Source organism: Phlebotomus papatasi, chromosome 3, assembly GCF_024763615.1.
Source record: "Phlebotomus papatasi isolate M1 chromosome 3, Ppap_2.1, whole genome shotgun sequence".
In the NCBI taxonomy this organism is placed as follows: Eukaryota; Metazoa; Arthropoda; class Insecta; order Diptera; family Psychodidae; genus Phlebotomus; species Phlebotomus papatasi.
Genome location: NC_077224.1, coordinates 33,430,716 through 33,446,405, shown reverse-complemented (window position 1 = coordinate 33,446,405; position 15,690 = coordinate 33,430,716). Strand labels below are relative to the sequence as shown.

Genomic DNA, 15,690 nt, shown 5'->3' with positions numbered 1-15,690 from the left:
GATGCTCAAGGATACTGGGAACAGTAACGACTTCGACGAATTTTGCTTCAGCATGGTCACAAAATCCCGTATAAAGGGTTTATCCAAGGAGATGGGGGACTTCGAAAGTGCCTCGGGAATACTGTGAATTCGTCTAAGAGTGTATGTGGTCGGTAGTGATTCGATGCACAGTGCTAGAAGGTACTTACCGAATACACAGAAATTCACCTCGTCTAAGGATTTCCCCAGGATAACACTAATAGTCCAAGGAAAAATTTTCGACTAATTATTTTTTCGTAATAACGATGATATCGGTAATGGAGTAATTGGTTTAATTGATGATTTTCCAAATAAAATAACTTATTATTTATTAAAGGAATGGTCATTGACCGAATAATATCCTTTCAATGGGGTATTTTGGAACTTCCAGGGACATTTTTATCCCTACCCTATGGGTTATGGGTAGGGATGAGCCTTAATGTGCAACGACGCATGCTTGAAAAGTCTCCAAGGATTTTGCGTTTAGGACATATCCCCCACCACATCCAGCTGCAATTGTATATTCCTTGGGTGGGATCCAGCAACAGCTACGTCGAGTGAGATAGTGATGTATAGACTCTTGACTTCGAGACGAGTAGCATAATTTCTGCCGATAGTCACTTGATGTTTCGCATCGTACCCATGGACAATTGTCGTCACGCGGATGGAAAATCTACCCCAGAGTACATTACATTTTGCCAAATGGTGCGCGATGGGATGTTTCTTTTCATCGTCAAGCACATATCCTTGGGTCGGACCAAGTGGAATCCAACTTTATGCAATATCACTTTACACCCAAGCAACTTGACATTCCAGATAATGATGAAGCCATCAACAGGCTACAACTATAATTCCGTGCAAACATAATAACGAAAATGCACGCTAATGGAATAATATTTGTTTAGGACAAACACACTTCTCTTCCCTTAGTACCTTCTATGCTCTCTCTCGCAGAAAATGTACATATGTATGGATTCTATTTCTTATGCCATTCTCAGCAGGGTATGCTCGACCAACAGACACTTGAAATTTGAGTGTATGCCACTTAAAATAATTAATTTATTTTCTTTCACATTGAACAAAATCTTCAATCTTTACATCAACCAGCATCTTACCCCCTTTTTCTTATAATAAGGAATCGCGTTTTCCTCAAATGGCATCTAAAAAGAGAATGAGGAAAAACGGAAAGGGGCTGCAAAAAAGCCTGGAGGAGCCACTCTGCAGAAGATAATATAGGGGTAATCGATTATATCACCTCACTCTCGTGGTCTTCACAATTGCCACTTTCTCGCCAAACCCATTCATTGGCCCACCCATCTCACTTACATATCCCACCCACATTAAAAGCAGAAATGTGTAGAGACACTTCAATATAGCAATGGCCCCAATCCCTATCCTATATCATCCCTTCACATCCCACTTCTGAAAATAGTGCACCAAGTGCACAAAGAGACTTAAATATCCATCCAAAAACCCACCACCTTCTGGTAACATAAAAGTGGCAATTAATTCCTACATTTGAGTCCCAGGTGAACACCATTCTGGGAGCGAAGCACAATTTCCGCAATTATTCGTGGCTCAGGTCCACAGGGTAGCAATTCAAAGTGACTCAGCACCTTCGAGAGCATACTCTTAATCTCCAGCATCGCGAACTTCTGACCAATGCAATTTCGCGGTCCTGCAGAAAATGGCACATAAGCAAATGGATTAGTGATCTCGGTGGTGTTCTCCATGCTGAATCGTTCGGGCTTAAATAGCTCTGGCTCAGGGTATAAATTCGGATCTCGTCCCATAAAATAGATTCCCATGGTATAATTGCAATAGGCAGGAATGATTTTTCCATCTGAAACGAAACACCATAGAGAATGAGAGTATGAGACAAGGAAAAAAAAAGGACAGGATGAATCCTTTTAGTAAAATTGTTTTTCGTGCCAACCCACCAGCCACATCAAATTGGGTCTCTGGAATCATGCAATTCTCTCTCTTCAGCAAGAGCGCGTTGATTCTATGCACCACAGTCGTGTGGGGACACAAAAATGCATTGCTAATGGATGGTCAGTTAATGAGAGACGTGATTCTCTCGATAACCAGGATGACAAGGAAACTAATGTGCCAATTATTGGAAAAATGTTATGATGTATTGTGGTTTGGAATTGAAAAAGGTTAAGTAGGGGGAAGTGGGGCACCTTTGAAAGTGGGGCACCTTTGAAATTGGGATTTTTCACCTACACAGAAAAACATATTTTGTAAAAATGTTCGTAAATGTTTGTGAATTTCTATGGGGGAGTTACAAAATGCTCGTGAATCGTATAACTCACAAACAAGTTCGTAAAAGTTTGTACTTTTTTCACAAACATTGTTCGTAACATTATCACTTGACGAGCATTTTTTGTACTTTTACAAACATTTGTTCGTAAATGTTCGTAAAGACACAAAAAATGTTCGTGAAATTTTGTCATTTGTTCGTAAATGTTTGTTTCCATGTCGAACATTTTACGAACATTTACGAACAAATGACAAAATTTCACGAACATTTTTGTGTGTTTACGAACATTTACGAACAAATGTTTGTAAAAGTACAAAAAATGCTCGTCAACTGATCATGTTACGAACAATGTTTGTGAAAAAAGTACAAAGTTTTACGAACATGTTTGTGGGTTATACGATTCACGAGCATTTCGTAACTCCCCCATAGGAATTCACAAACATTTACGAAAATTTTTATGAAATACTTTTTTCTGTGTACTTTTAAATAAAATTGAACCTTATTGTGATATAATTGAGTTGCACAAACAGATTGAGAATCTAAATAACATTATGCTATGGCTTACTTCCACTTCAACATAGGAGAAAAATTCCAATTTCAAAGGTACACCACTTTCAAAAGTGCCCCACTTACCCCTATGGTAAAAAAAGGACAATTTGGAAACATTTTCAGTTTGGAATTTTGAGATTTCTTCACTGTTTTGCAAAAAAGTAAAGAAATAAAAAACAGAAGACTAAAAGAAAAGCAAGAGCAAGAAGAAAAGGAATAGCACGTTTTGTGGTTTTTCTTTCTTTTGCCTATTTCTAAAACAGTGAGGAAATATGAAAATACAAAATTAGAAATGAATCCGAATTATCCTATTTTACTCTGAGATTAATAAATCTTTTCAGCGTATGATTTGTGGTAAACTATCATTGAGGGGTTCCGGTTAAAAGCCAAAATCCCGAAAGCCAAAATCCTGAATGGGCTAAAATCGTGAAAGTCAAAATCCCGAATTCTTAAAAGTATCATAGCTAGTCCTACGATTGCATCCGCGTTTGCTGGAGGCCAACGGAAATTTTCTGTGTCTTGGGAAATTATGTCCTCCAGATAATTTCATTCTTTTTAGGATTTTAATCATTCGGAATTTTGGCTGTCTCCGAAATGAATACCTATTGACACTTTAAGAGTTTGTGTCATGACCTATTGACACACTTCCTATAACATAAATTAGGATATGAAATTTGAATATTTCTCTTTAATGAGAAAAGCCAAATAGATAAAAAAAACGATATTCTTACTTGCATTTTATTAGTTACATTAAATGTTTTGACGGAAGTGTCAATAGGGGTTCTCTGTCGAAGAAGTATTCCTCTAACTTTAATTGTAATAATTTAATAATTATCGTTGAATATACGATATCTAAGAATGCATAATTTTTTAATAATGTTTTTGAAAGTATGTCAGGGGTATGTTTTAGACGGGCTTTTGGAGAAATTTCCTGTGTCCAAATGACCTGATTTAGAACATCACAGCATGTTTATTGAAAATGCTTAGTAAGTTCTTTTTCCGAAAAACTTGAAGTATTGAAGAATACATCTATTACGCAAAGCACATTTAAGGAACAAGAAATATTTAAAAAAATATTCTTACTAAAAGAATTTGTTCTAAGAACGTTTGTACTGAGGAATGTTGTCTATAATATGAAATTAGTATTCGGAATTAATTATTTTCCTATTTGACCGACACTTTTTAACCCTTTAAGGACGATTGGAACATCGGTGTCCCATAAAGAAAATAATTTTTCCTGACTACCTAAAGTTATTTTTTCTTGTATTTATATGTAATTGCAAAGTAGAAGGTTGAAGGAATCTAGGATATTTTTTCCAAGTCTCCACCTATTTGCTATATGATAAATATTTAAGCTCAAAAAATGACGAATTTTAAAATTCTCATATTGAAAATTAATTTTAAATTTTTTTCTCCAGTTTTTTTTTTAAGCGAAACCGTTTTGGAAAAGGAAACTACAATACTCAAACATAATTTTTTTCATTAGAGAGAAAATTATCAGTCATTGGTATTGTCAGAAAAATTACTTAAATTTTCGGGCTATTTTTGTCCCTATCGGTCATAGAGACAAAAATACACTAAATCAGATTCTGTTTGCTTGCTTTTCGAAGTCTACATGTAAGACGTTTTACAAGTTCTTTTTATCGGTCAGCGAAAACTGTCTCGTCGTTAAAGGGTTAACTGACTTCCATTAGTTCAAGACTTTTAAATAAAAGGTTGAGGCTTTTCAGTGCAAAATGAAAGGAAAAATTTTGTTTTTTTTTTAGTTAAAAGTAAACAGGCGATCATGAAGGCTTTGTTAAGAAAAAAGTTAAAGATAATTAATGAAAATTAAAAAGTGTAAGATATTCCATAATAAAATTATTCAGGTAAAAATTTACTGATACAGTTCTTCACTTCCTGGAGTAAGGTTGTATAATGATAGTTATATGTTTTCTTTAGGTTAATTTTACATAAGATTGCTCATACGACTTAAGCCGAGAGACGGCTTAAATCTGTCTCTCGGTTTAAGCAGAGAAACGGCTTAGTTAGTCGGAAACTGTTGGGAATTTAGTCAAATTATTATTTTGATTATAACCATTATAACTAATGCGATTAGCCGTCTCTCGGTTTAAGTTGTAAATGTGTCTAGGGCATAACATTGAATTGAATCTTATGATACTTAGGATTCAAATGCTATTCAATCCCATTTAATCAAGTAACGAAAAACTTCTTAAATTTTCTCAAATATCAAAGTCTATAAGATGTTTAATGTCTTAAGCTACTTTTATTGGAACGAAGATTGATTTTTTAATGATACTAAAAACAAAAGTAAGATTAAACTTGAACTTTTGTTTTGATTACAAGTCAACGACTTTTCCCCATTTACCCTACATTAAGCATAATATCATAAAAGCAATTTTCTATTTGACAGTAAAAAGCTAGAGGCATTTTCCTCTTAAAACAAATATTTTCATATCCCTGCGTGATTTTCTTCGTAATTTTCCCAGTTCAAAAGTAATTATTTGGAATTAATTATCTCTATTCTTTATCGATTTAATGGTATAGAATACATCTGGAGAGAGTTTCAATTCACGCTAACATGACTTGTGATTATGGCTTTGTAGATATTGTAATTAGAAAAAAATTACAGAAATGATTTTTTATGCGATCAGAGGTCAATTTATTAACAAAACATGCAACTCTCTTTGCATCTCCACTGGACTGCAATAGTCGTGACTTTTGGTGGAAAACTCCATTGAGACAAGTAAGAACACCACTATGGTATAGAATTGGTATTTTTTTTTACCATTGTGTCGTATATGTGAACAATCAAATCCCAGAATACACTTATTCAATTTTTGAGTTTTTCAGGGGAAAAATGTTTTAAAATTGCCCGGGAGCAACTTTCGATTGTTTTTGCCACTCTGAAAATGCCACCGAAAGCATAAAAGTTACTCCAACCATTTCTACCCTTAAAGTTACTTTTATTATTCAGGAAATTCTATCAAAGTGGGTGAGAGAGTTGTGAAAAAAAAAACATTTTTTTTCTTCTCACCAGTGCTGAATGAGTGAAATTCACTGACATGGACACATAAATTTTCAATAATAGCACACCTAAACTGGGAAAATGGTTTAGTGGAGGGGTAGGGTGTTTCATGCAGAAATCATTCTTCCCGCCAAATTTCACAAGCCGCCGTTTTTCCTGCGATGGTGTGTGTGTGTGTGTATGTGAAAATTTTAAATGAAAAATATGGAAATTTTCGCACATTTATCACCTAATCCCATTCACAGACACACAATGTCCCTGAGATTTTCTTTCGCAATGGTGCAAAAGAGCTTGATGACTTCATTTGAGAGTCGAATTGGTCGCCAGAAGGAGTCATTAGGGAGATTGATGGGATCAATGAATGATTTCTTCAACTCTCCAACATTTTTTTTTCTTTCCTACGTATAAACACAATCATCTTCAATCAATGTAGAATATTCTGAGATATATCTGAATTTCAAGAATTTTTTTCTTGATAGAAATATTTTACCAAGTTATTATCTAACAATGTGCTATATTGTCATCAATGTTTCATGAATATCTATAAATTTCAAATTGTTAATCTCAAGTAATTATTCTTGCAACTGTGCATGGGTCAAACTAAGTGCTGTCTATATATTCAAAACACTTTAGATGTAAAATATTAAAAATGTCAGAATGTACCTCTTAAAGATAATCTCAAAGTACTGCGCTTCGTAAAGTCAGATAGTCTTACATTTTTATTAGTTCTATGGTGACATAAAACACATCGTAAAACTATTATTTGATAGCTAAGAAAACTGTAAAATCCCTTAGAATTGACTTACATTATTCAGAAAGCTGTTGGATGTCAGGAAAATATTTTTGAGGGAATCATTGTTATTCAAAAGATGTCTGCTGTTAAGAGATGGATAAGTTCTAAAAGAAGCAATGATAAGATTTCATGGTTTATTGAATCAGATAATAACGAAAAGTCATCCATTTGGAATTTTATTTAAATTATGGTGTAAAATAAGATACGAAGAACTCAATTATTATTTCACAAAGAGTTTTTCGTTTGTTATTATGAAAGTTTTTAGAAGTTTTATCCATTTCTAACTTTTCGGTCATGTATAGTGAAAGCTAGATCGCCTAATTAAATTAACACGCATTGTATTTTGGGAATTTGTTGGATGTTAAATAAACGTATACACGTTGCTTTATACATATCATCAGTCAAGTCCTGTGGCATATAATTAAATCAATTGGAAATTACGTTGTCTATTGCAATCAAATGAGCCAAATTATGATTAAATTTGTAAAGCGTATACGTCAAAAATTTAGAACAGATTTTTAAAGTTGTCTTTATTTAATGACGTGATGGTATTTTACATAGTAATTTAAAACATTGCTAATAAATTGGTAAATTCAATTGTATGAAAGAAATAACAATGTTTAATCTCATTATTGATTAGATAGAAGAGTAATTTATGGTTGAGAAAAAAAATCTGAGCAAAACAACGATAATATTATAAGATTTCGTTTACTCTATTATGATCTAAATAGAACAGTTATAGAGAGAAATTGATAATGTGGGAACATCATATAGTAAGACCTTCTCTCAAATAATTTTTCTAAATATGTATTATTTTTTTTTGGGTTAGGGTCGTCACCGTTGTCACTCCTATGGCCCCTATGGCCCATGAACTTAAATGCAATGGAACTTACTGCATGCCACTTTAACACCTTAAAGGAGAATGGTCAAATCCGGTCCCGGAATCGCCACGAACGGGACCTATGTCATTGGATAGACATTAGTATAGGTAACAACTTTTGTTCTGGGATCAATGTTCTAAACCATGGAGGAACAGTTCTATAGCATGAAAACTATTTTTTACGATGATGAAGAATGATCAAAAGTATATGGGCGCTGGTTCATCTTCATACAAACATTAGAGTAGACGCATTTTGAAGATATTGATATAAGGTTGAGAAAAATGCCAGGACCCAGGACGATAAACGCTGGGAGTCCTTCTAAAATGGCCTTTATCCTTCCGAAAAATCGCTGTTTTGACAACGAATTACACAAGAACTGCTAAAGTGATCTTGATGAAATTCGGTATAGGGTCACTGTATGACTTAAAGTTTTTATCCATGCATATCACCCCCTCCCCCCACCCTCCATTCTGATAGCCCCCATACAAAATGGGGGCACTTTACCTTATAACTCCTTTCTAAGACGATGTAGAAAGCTGATATTCAACAAGGGAACAATACTTATGGAAGACTTTTCAACCATGCATGTTAACTCGCTCCTCCACCACCCCTTCTAGTAATCCTATACAAAATGAGAGCATTTTGACCTCCTTTCTGAGAAGAAGTAGTTGTTTGTAAAAGAATGAAAAAAAATGAATAACTAATAACGTTAACAATAATTTTCTAGATTTTATATGCATTTATAGACATCTAGTCGAATTACAGCTTTCTGCCTCCTCTTAGAAAGGAGTTATAAAGTAAAATAGTCTTATTTTGTATGGAGGCTACCAGAAGGGGTGATGGAGGAAGAGTTTGGTCAGTATGGTTAAAAAGTCTTCTTTAAGCCTTGTTCCCGTGCTGTATTTCAACTTCCTATCTTTTCTCAGAAAGGAGTTATAAAGTGAAATGCTCTCATTTTGTATGAGGGCTACCAGAAAGGGGGACAGAGGAGGGAGATATTATACATGGTTTAAAAGTCTTCCCTAAGCTTTGTTCCCTTGTCGAATTTCAGCTTTCTACATCCTCTTAGAAAGGAGTTATAAGGTAAAGTGCCCTCATTTTGTATGGGGGCTATCAGAATGGAGGGTGGGGGGAGGGGGTGATATGCATGGATAAAAACTTTAAGTCATACAGTGACCCTATACCGAATTTCATCAAGATCACTTTAGCAGTTCTTGTGTAATTCGTTGTCAAAACAGCGATTTTTCGGAAGGATAAAGGCCATTTTAGAAGGACTCCCAGCGTTTATCGTCCTGGGTCCCGGCAATTTTTCAATCTTATATCAGTACCTACAAAATGCGCCTACTCTCGTTTGTGGCGATTCCGGGACCAGCGCCCATATAGTTTTGACCATTCTCCTTTTAGAAAAGTTCCTGATTTGAAAGGAGGAATCGAACCTGGGACATTTTCATTACAGACCGTTATAGAGCATTAAGTGCTTTATAGGAGAAATTATTGATGACAAAACATTCTTTTTGAATATTTTCAGAAAAAAGTTAAAACTAATATACATATAAGTTTAGCAAAAAAATTATTTTATGTTGCTATTTTTATAGAGTACGGCTTATAGACATTCGTTTTTTCCGTTCGTGATCCCGAACCACATTCTAATGGTCTGTGGTGTTCTTTTTTTGTCATTTTTTTGTGGTTCACTGATTGATTTAGTGGGAGGTGGAGCTACTTTGAGTTCTGAAGCTACACATTTTCGCATATTTCTAAATTTCTAATTCATTATTTATATATTTCGTGTATTTTATTTATTTTTTCTAATTACAAATTTGTTGCACACATTGCCCAAACGTCAAACAGCTTATAGCTAAGCAGGTTTTTAAACATTAAGACACTCATGGAAAGACTCAGAAAAATGAAAATATTGTAAAAGACTGTATGTGTACCTATGAAGGGGTTTTCCATCGTTTTACCCTGAAGGTACCAACGCTAAGACGGCTGTGGCCGCAAGGTATGGTTGTATTATCATGAGTTCTTGTAAGTTATTAATAGTAATTAAAATAAATACAATACAATGCAATTCAATATTTCCAAAAAATATAATTAAAAGTTATCCGTAAGTTTGTGAAGGAGTGAAAGTGAATAAAAATGGTAATTTTATTATTTATTTATTTTATTTATTTATTTACTTCCCAAATGTGTGCTAAAGTTGCGTCTGCCGCCGACTTACCATTACCGGCCTCCCCAGGTAAACGGCAGAAACTCTGGTTCACTGACCGTATAAGCCAACTCATACAATTATACTCATACATTAATTAGAATCATAGACAAAAGTTGATTAACTCATCACGCAATTTATTTTGAAATCAACCAATTTGTTGCCAATGGAAGATGAAAATTGGTCAACAAATAATCAAAAAGGGGCTAAGTACCAAGACTAACCAACCTTTTGAGAGCTTTTTGATAACGAGTACAAATATTAGAAAGAAACGACTTTAGGTAGTTAGGAAAAATTATTTCTTTTATGGCTCACGGGTGACCCAATCGTCCTTAAAGGATTAACTTGACTTTGATACGATTAATTAATGTATGTAGTGTGTCTAGCATGACATATACTATAGAGTAGAGCCTATAGACAAATCTGCTTAAAATCAGTAGTACCTATTCAAATATGTCCTTGATTTTGTAAGTCTGATTTCGTATTTATTTTTAAAGGTTTTTCATTCAGTCATATGACTTTCGAGAGGCCTATGACAAAGTAACGTTAAACTGACTAAAATTTACGTCGTGGAGACTACTTTCTGCTACTTGTGTAAGAAATTTCATAAAATGACATAAAGTTTACAAAAGATTACAAAAGAACACTTAACTGAAAATCAGTTTAAACAGTAGGAAAGGGTGGGGCATTTTCACTAAGTAAAATTTCTCTTCAAGATTCATTTTTTAAACCAATATATGACCCAAATTCAAATAAAGTAAATTCCCGTTACTTTCTCTTGGGTATTGGCTATCTAAAAATATATAGCACCACAAAAAAAATCATTTAGGGCAAGTGTGCCAAATTCCGGCCAGCTTGCAATTTCGGCCACCTTTTTTGTTCCTCGAATTTCCATGAACTTTACGTACTCTAGAGATTATACAATGCAAAAGAATAAAAAATAATGTAGCTTCGACAAACGAGATGACGTGAAAAAGATATTGGAAGAATTCCCGAAGGGCAAGGAACTATGAAAATGAGGGTGGCCGAAATAGAGCACCAAAGCTATGACTATATTTTTATTCATTTTAAAATGTATTAAGAATGATTTTAGAGTAAATAAAGACTAAACTCTTTACAAGGTTTCAAGCAACTCTTTCAGAAGAAAGAATAAAAAATCAATTTGTATTTAAAATATTACATTTCAAACTTGAGACTTTGACGCTTGCATGCAACTATGCCGAAATTTGGCACACTTACCATATTATCTCAAAATGAGTATTTTCTAAAGTCATGCATGTGTGAAACTGCCCGACCCTCCTCTATAGAGCAGAGAAACCCTTTGATACCATACCCCCATGTAATGCCACCCCTAAAAATTATTTATATAATTTTTTGGTACTTTAGCATTGCAAAATCAAAAAATTAAATGGGAGATGGCATTAAATCATTCCTGTACCCGATTTTAAGTTATTCGTAAAAAACGAAAGCAGATTAAAAAAAAAAATAACTTATATTATGAATAGTAAAAAAAATATAATTTTTTATGTTGGTGAAATTCATTCAATCCTTATTAAAAAGTTTTTGAATATGACTATATGTTCAAAAAATTATTATATCTGTTCATAAATTGCAATAAACACTTTTTTTCGACTAACTCAAAATATATTACTTAAATTATGAAACACAATTTATAATTAATTTGATGAACTATGAGTCGATCTAACATGTGTATATGAAACTTTTACCTCACACTCATTTAAACTCGATGTAACTAATCCCTGAAATATCTCATAAACTATTAAATTTCTTAACTACACATACCGAACTTTATGATATCCATAACTTTCTCTTTAGTTTAGAAGCCGGTTGTGTGCTAAAATTTTCCTAAGCTACTTCCTCATATATTAGTACATATTTCCAAAAAAAAGGATCATATAAATTGTTTCACTTTCGCACATTAGAACATATTGAACATATCTGGTAAATGATACAAAAGACACTAAAATAGAGTTCAATTTGAAATTTTCTCCAGTAAATTGTATTGTGCGAGCATAATGAGACCCCTGGGAGGAAATTGAAATATCCTTCCTAATTGCAATGTTTCATTTTACCTCAATTAATCACAACACTTCCGGGAAATTCAATAATACGTAAATTGCCATATCGATTGGCTTGGGAAAATATGTGTACACATACTTTCAAGTTGTGAGATTTGGTGCGAAATGACGAAAATCTCGCAGCTTGTGTGCATATAATTCAAAAGTTTCTCTTCGTCCTTCGCAAAAGGACACGTGGGGGGATGTAAAATTTGGCGGATGAATATTCAGGGTGTGAAATGTTTTGGCACAAGTGTAGGACATAATTTTTCGCGAGACTTATGGATGAATAGTAGATGTTTTGCATAACTTCTTCCAAAGATGCTGATTTGAGTGCTTTCATCCGGTGTGTTTTAGGAAGGAAATTCACAGATCTTGTGCTAGAGTGGTAGTATGAAATTTAGAATTAATGCATTTAAATGTGATAAGAAAATATTACTAATAATTTTTAAGGATAAAGATATTTTTAAAATATCAGATATTTTTTAAATATTTAATAAAGATTTTTTGCCTTTTCTGCTTGTTCAGTTTTAGAAATACCGAAAATGAATTTAACTGATTGAGGCCATTTACACCGCCGCATTGGATTGAGATTGAATTGTTCCAAAATCGGTTTTTGAGACAATTCAGTCAGAATCTAATACGACAGTCTAAATGACCTCAATGAAATCGTTTAGATTGCGGCCTTAGATTAAGACTTAATTATCCTAAATCCGGTTTTGAAACAGTTCAATCCCAATCTAATGCGGCGGTGTAAATAGCCTCATTGAACTATAAGTAAACTTTAATTGAAGTCATACATAGAAATTAATAATTTAGCCTTTTACCATTTAGGTAAATGGTATCATTCATATATAAATTTATGGCAATAAAATCAGACTATTGTCGAATTAAATGGATAGTAACTAGTATTACCGTTTCTTTGATTACCCTCGTGAATTTAAATCTAGAGGAGTATTAAATTTGCAATTTACCAACCAGATAATTTGATTTAGTATCCATAAGATAGTAAATTCTAAAGCCAAGTGTATGATCTATAATTTTTGATTTTGTAATTAAATTCAAAGGTCCATTGTAAATGATATTTTTACTAGGTGACTCAACCGACTTAGTCAAATTCTTTATGGCAGGATAATAAATTTCACAATTTCATTTTTCTCTGTGTATGGGCTTTTCTTTGGTTTACAAGAAAATCACGTATCCCTTAAGTATTGGTAGGATATTCCTGAACATTTGGAGCTGTCAGTATGGCTCAAAATCAACTTTTATGATTGATTGCAATGATACATCAGCAATATGTTTGAATGTTTTATCGATTGCAAATTTCTGATACTCACTAATTTCTATGTCCTCCTCGATGCGACGCCCGTAGATGGGCACAGGTGGGTAAAGCCTGAGTGTCTCCTTAATCACCAATTCCATATACTTGAGGCTCTGAAGATGACGATATGTTAGAGGGGTATTTCGGTCTTTTCCAACAATTTCTACAATTTCTTCATAAAGCTTTTTTTGCACATCTGGATGCCGGGAAATGGCATAGAGGGCAAATGTCATTGCGGACGTTGTGGTATCATGCCCCTCAAACATAAAAGTATCAACTTCCTCCCGGATATCCTCATTAGACAGGGGTTTTCCGTCAACTGTCGCCTGCAGAAGAACATCGAGCAACGCCATGCGTTTCTTCTGATAGAATTCCTCATCCCCCGTATGTCTTTGGTCTTCCTCTGCCACACCCTCATCATCCTCCTTTTGGAGCAACTCAATCAATTTCTCCCTACGCTGCCGGATGATATTTTCCGTGAAATTGTGCATAACCCGGATGCATCGATCATGATCCTTCTTAGTTGACACAAAATTATTGAACAGGAAGTCAATCCGTTGCCACACTTTAACAAACCTCGTGCTCATTATTTGAGAAATCTCAGATACAGCTCTCACATATTCTGAGCTAGAGTCAATCTGAGAGTTGAGTTCAATTCCCATCGCTGACTCTGAGATAACGTCGAGGGCATAGAGATTAATGAATGGATAAATATTGAAACTCTCACCATTGCTCTGCTTTTGCAGAAGCCTCACGAGAGTACTGCCTTGACGATTAAATACCTCTGTGAATTGTTCGAGAATTTTGAAGTGGAACGTCGGGGTTATTATCTTTCGGCGTGTATGCCATTTTTGTCCAGTACTGATGAGAAGTCCTGTGCCAAGCCAGGGTTTGAGGAAATTATACAAATTGTTTTTGGTAATATGCTTAGTACTGCTGAGGATAACTTCGAGATCTTTAGGATCTGTGGAGAAGAATGATACCTGGTAAGGTCCTATCCATACCCGAAATAGCTTTCCATAGTCATTGATCATTTCTTGCATAAATGGAATAACATCTTCGGGTTTCTTGTTGAAGTAGATTAAGGCATTGCCAAAGAGTGGCACAATTCGTGGTCCGGGAAATTTTTCCAATAGTTCATATCTCCGCCAGTATTTTATACGAAAGTAAATAGTCAAAAGAGCAACAAATGCTGCTATGTATATTACGAAAAACATGCTAATTGAGCAGACCCCAAATCACAAATCCACGCAAACATTCACGGATATCCTTTTAACCCCCTCGAAACTCTCTCCAAACACACGTTTCACCAGAAATTGTGGACCTTTCCAGAGACAGCGACAGAATTTTGTGTCCGGTGTGTGCTAGTTTGAGCGAAAGATAAATGTGAGATAGGAAATGGGTTCCACACGGGAAAATGCATTTGCAACAATAATAGCCAATTAAGTGGCGTTTACCTTTACTATTAGTATGAATTTTGACAACAATAACTCCTGCACCGCGCTCTTTCAGCGATAAATTTTTCGAGGTTCACAAACAAATGCCCATACCATCAGTTGGGCTCCAACTGACTCAACTCCCAACATGAGACTTCAATGTAAACTGGTCCCCTCTCTGCACCGGGTACCAATAGAGATTATTTCTAGGGGCTCACAAGTCACGCGAATAATTGTTCAGTGAATCGCATTTTACGGCATGACTCACAAATGTGTCGAACATTGTTTAAGGAAGGCATTAATGAGGGGTTAAACATTGATACCGCCAGAAAGCAATTGGATTACTTTGCATAGCAATTTTCGGATTTCAATTTATTAGGTAATTGATTGGTTTCGTATTACTGGTATTCCGTATGACTCGCTAATAGACCGATAACGTTTCAAGTTTTCTACTATGCCCCCTACATAAATCGGAATAAAGTTCTACATAAAATTCTCGGAAACCTAAACAACGAGAATTTTTATCGGTTTTTCAAAATCGGATGGATTATTTACCCGTAATATTAAGTCTTAAGTAATTTTTATTCAAAAATCTTGTTTAATAAGAAAACAGAAGTTAATCCATATGGATAAACTTATTTTTGATAAACAGTTGTTAGCGCTAGCGTGCTTCTAATGGTTGAAGCCCCTCTTAGTATCTAAACTGACGTCATAGAAGTCTCTAACTAAAAGTGAGATCCGCGCTAATTTCCCCTAGGAGCGTTCTTAGTCAGTGTTAGAGATATTGGATTTCAGGATAATAACGGCGATTTATTTATTCTTCTATGGAAGGGTTAATCGGGTTAATCGTAAACTATATTCAATACAATGGATCCCGAAAGCCAAAATTCAGAAAGCCAAAATCCTGAATGCCAAATCCCGAAAAGGCCAAAATCAAAAATGCCAAAATCTCTAAATTCAAAATCGTGAATGGGTCGAAATCTCGATTAGCCAAGTGCCTGAATGACTTAAAATTCCGAAAAGCCAAAATGCCTAATGGACCAAAATCCCAAACTATTCGGGATTTTGGCTTTCGGTATTTTGCCTTTCGAGATTTTGGCGTTCGGTATTTTAG

General features: G+C 34.5%; 1 protein-coding gene and 1 long non-coding RNA gene across 2 annotated transcripts; one reads left to right on the top strand and one right to left on the bottom strand.

The window, feature by feature from the left end:
* The first annotated feature begins 21 nt into the window (after positions 1 to 21).
* Positions 22 to 1,616, top strand: LOC129805368 (uncharacterized). The gene is made up of 2 exons (XR_008752087.1): positions 22 to 293; positions 356 to 1,616. It is a non-coding gene; the product is annotated as an uncharacterized LOC129805368 (long non-coding RNA).
* Positions 1,048 to 14,739, bottom strand: LOC129805356 (cytochrome P450 4d2-like). Its single transcript, XM_055853229.1, has 3 exons — positions 14,598 to 14,739; positions 13,157 to 14,504; positions 1,048 to 1,861 (listed from the first exon to the last, which is right to left on the bottom strand). Exons 2-3 carry the CDS (start codon positions 14,355 to 14,357, stop codon positions 1,524 to 1,526), a joined length of 1,539 nt encoding a protein of 512 aa, XP_055709204.1. The 5' UTR covers positions 14,358 to 14,504; positions 14,598 to 14,739; the 3' UTR covers positions 1,048 to 1,523.
* Positions 14,740 to 15,690: the final 951 nt, after the last annotated feature.

Bases quoted from the DNA above. Each gene is read 5' to 3' on its own strand.
- LOC129805356 (XM_055853229.1), bottom strand. From the start codon at position 14,357: ATGTTTTTCGTAATATACATAGCAGCATTTGTTGCTCTTTTGACTATT. The intron at 1,862-13,156 runs GTGAGTATCAGA...GTTTCGTTTCAG, and splicing joins CGAGGAGGACATAGAAATTA to ATGGAAAAATCATTCCTGCC.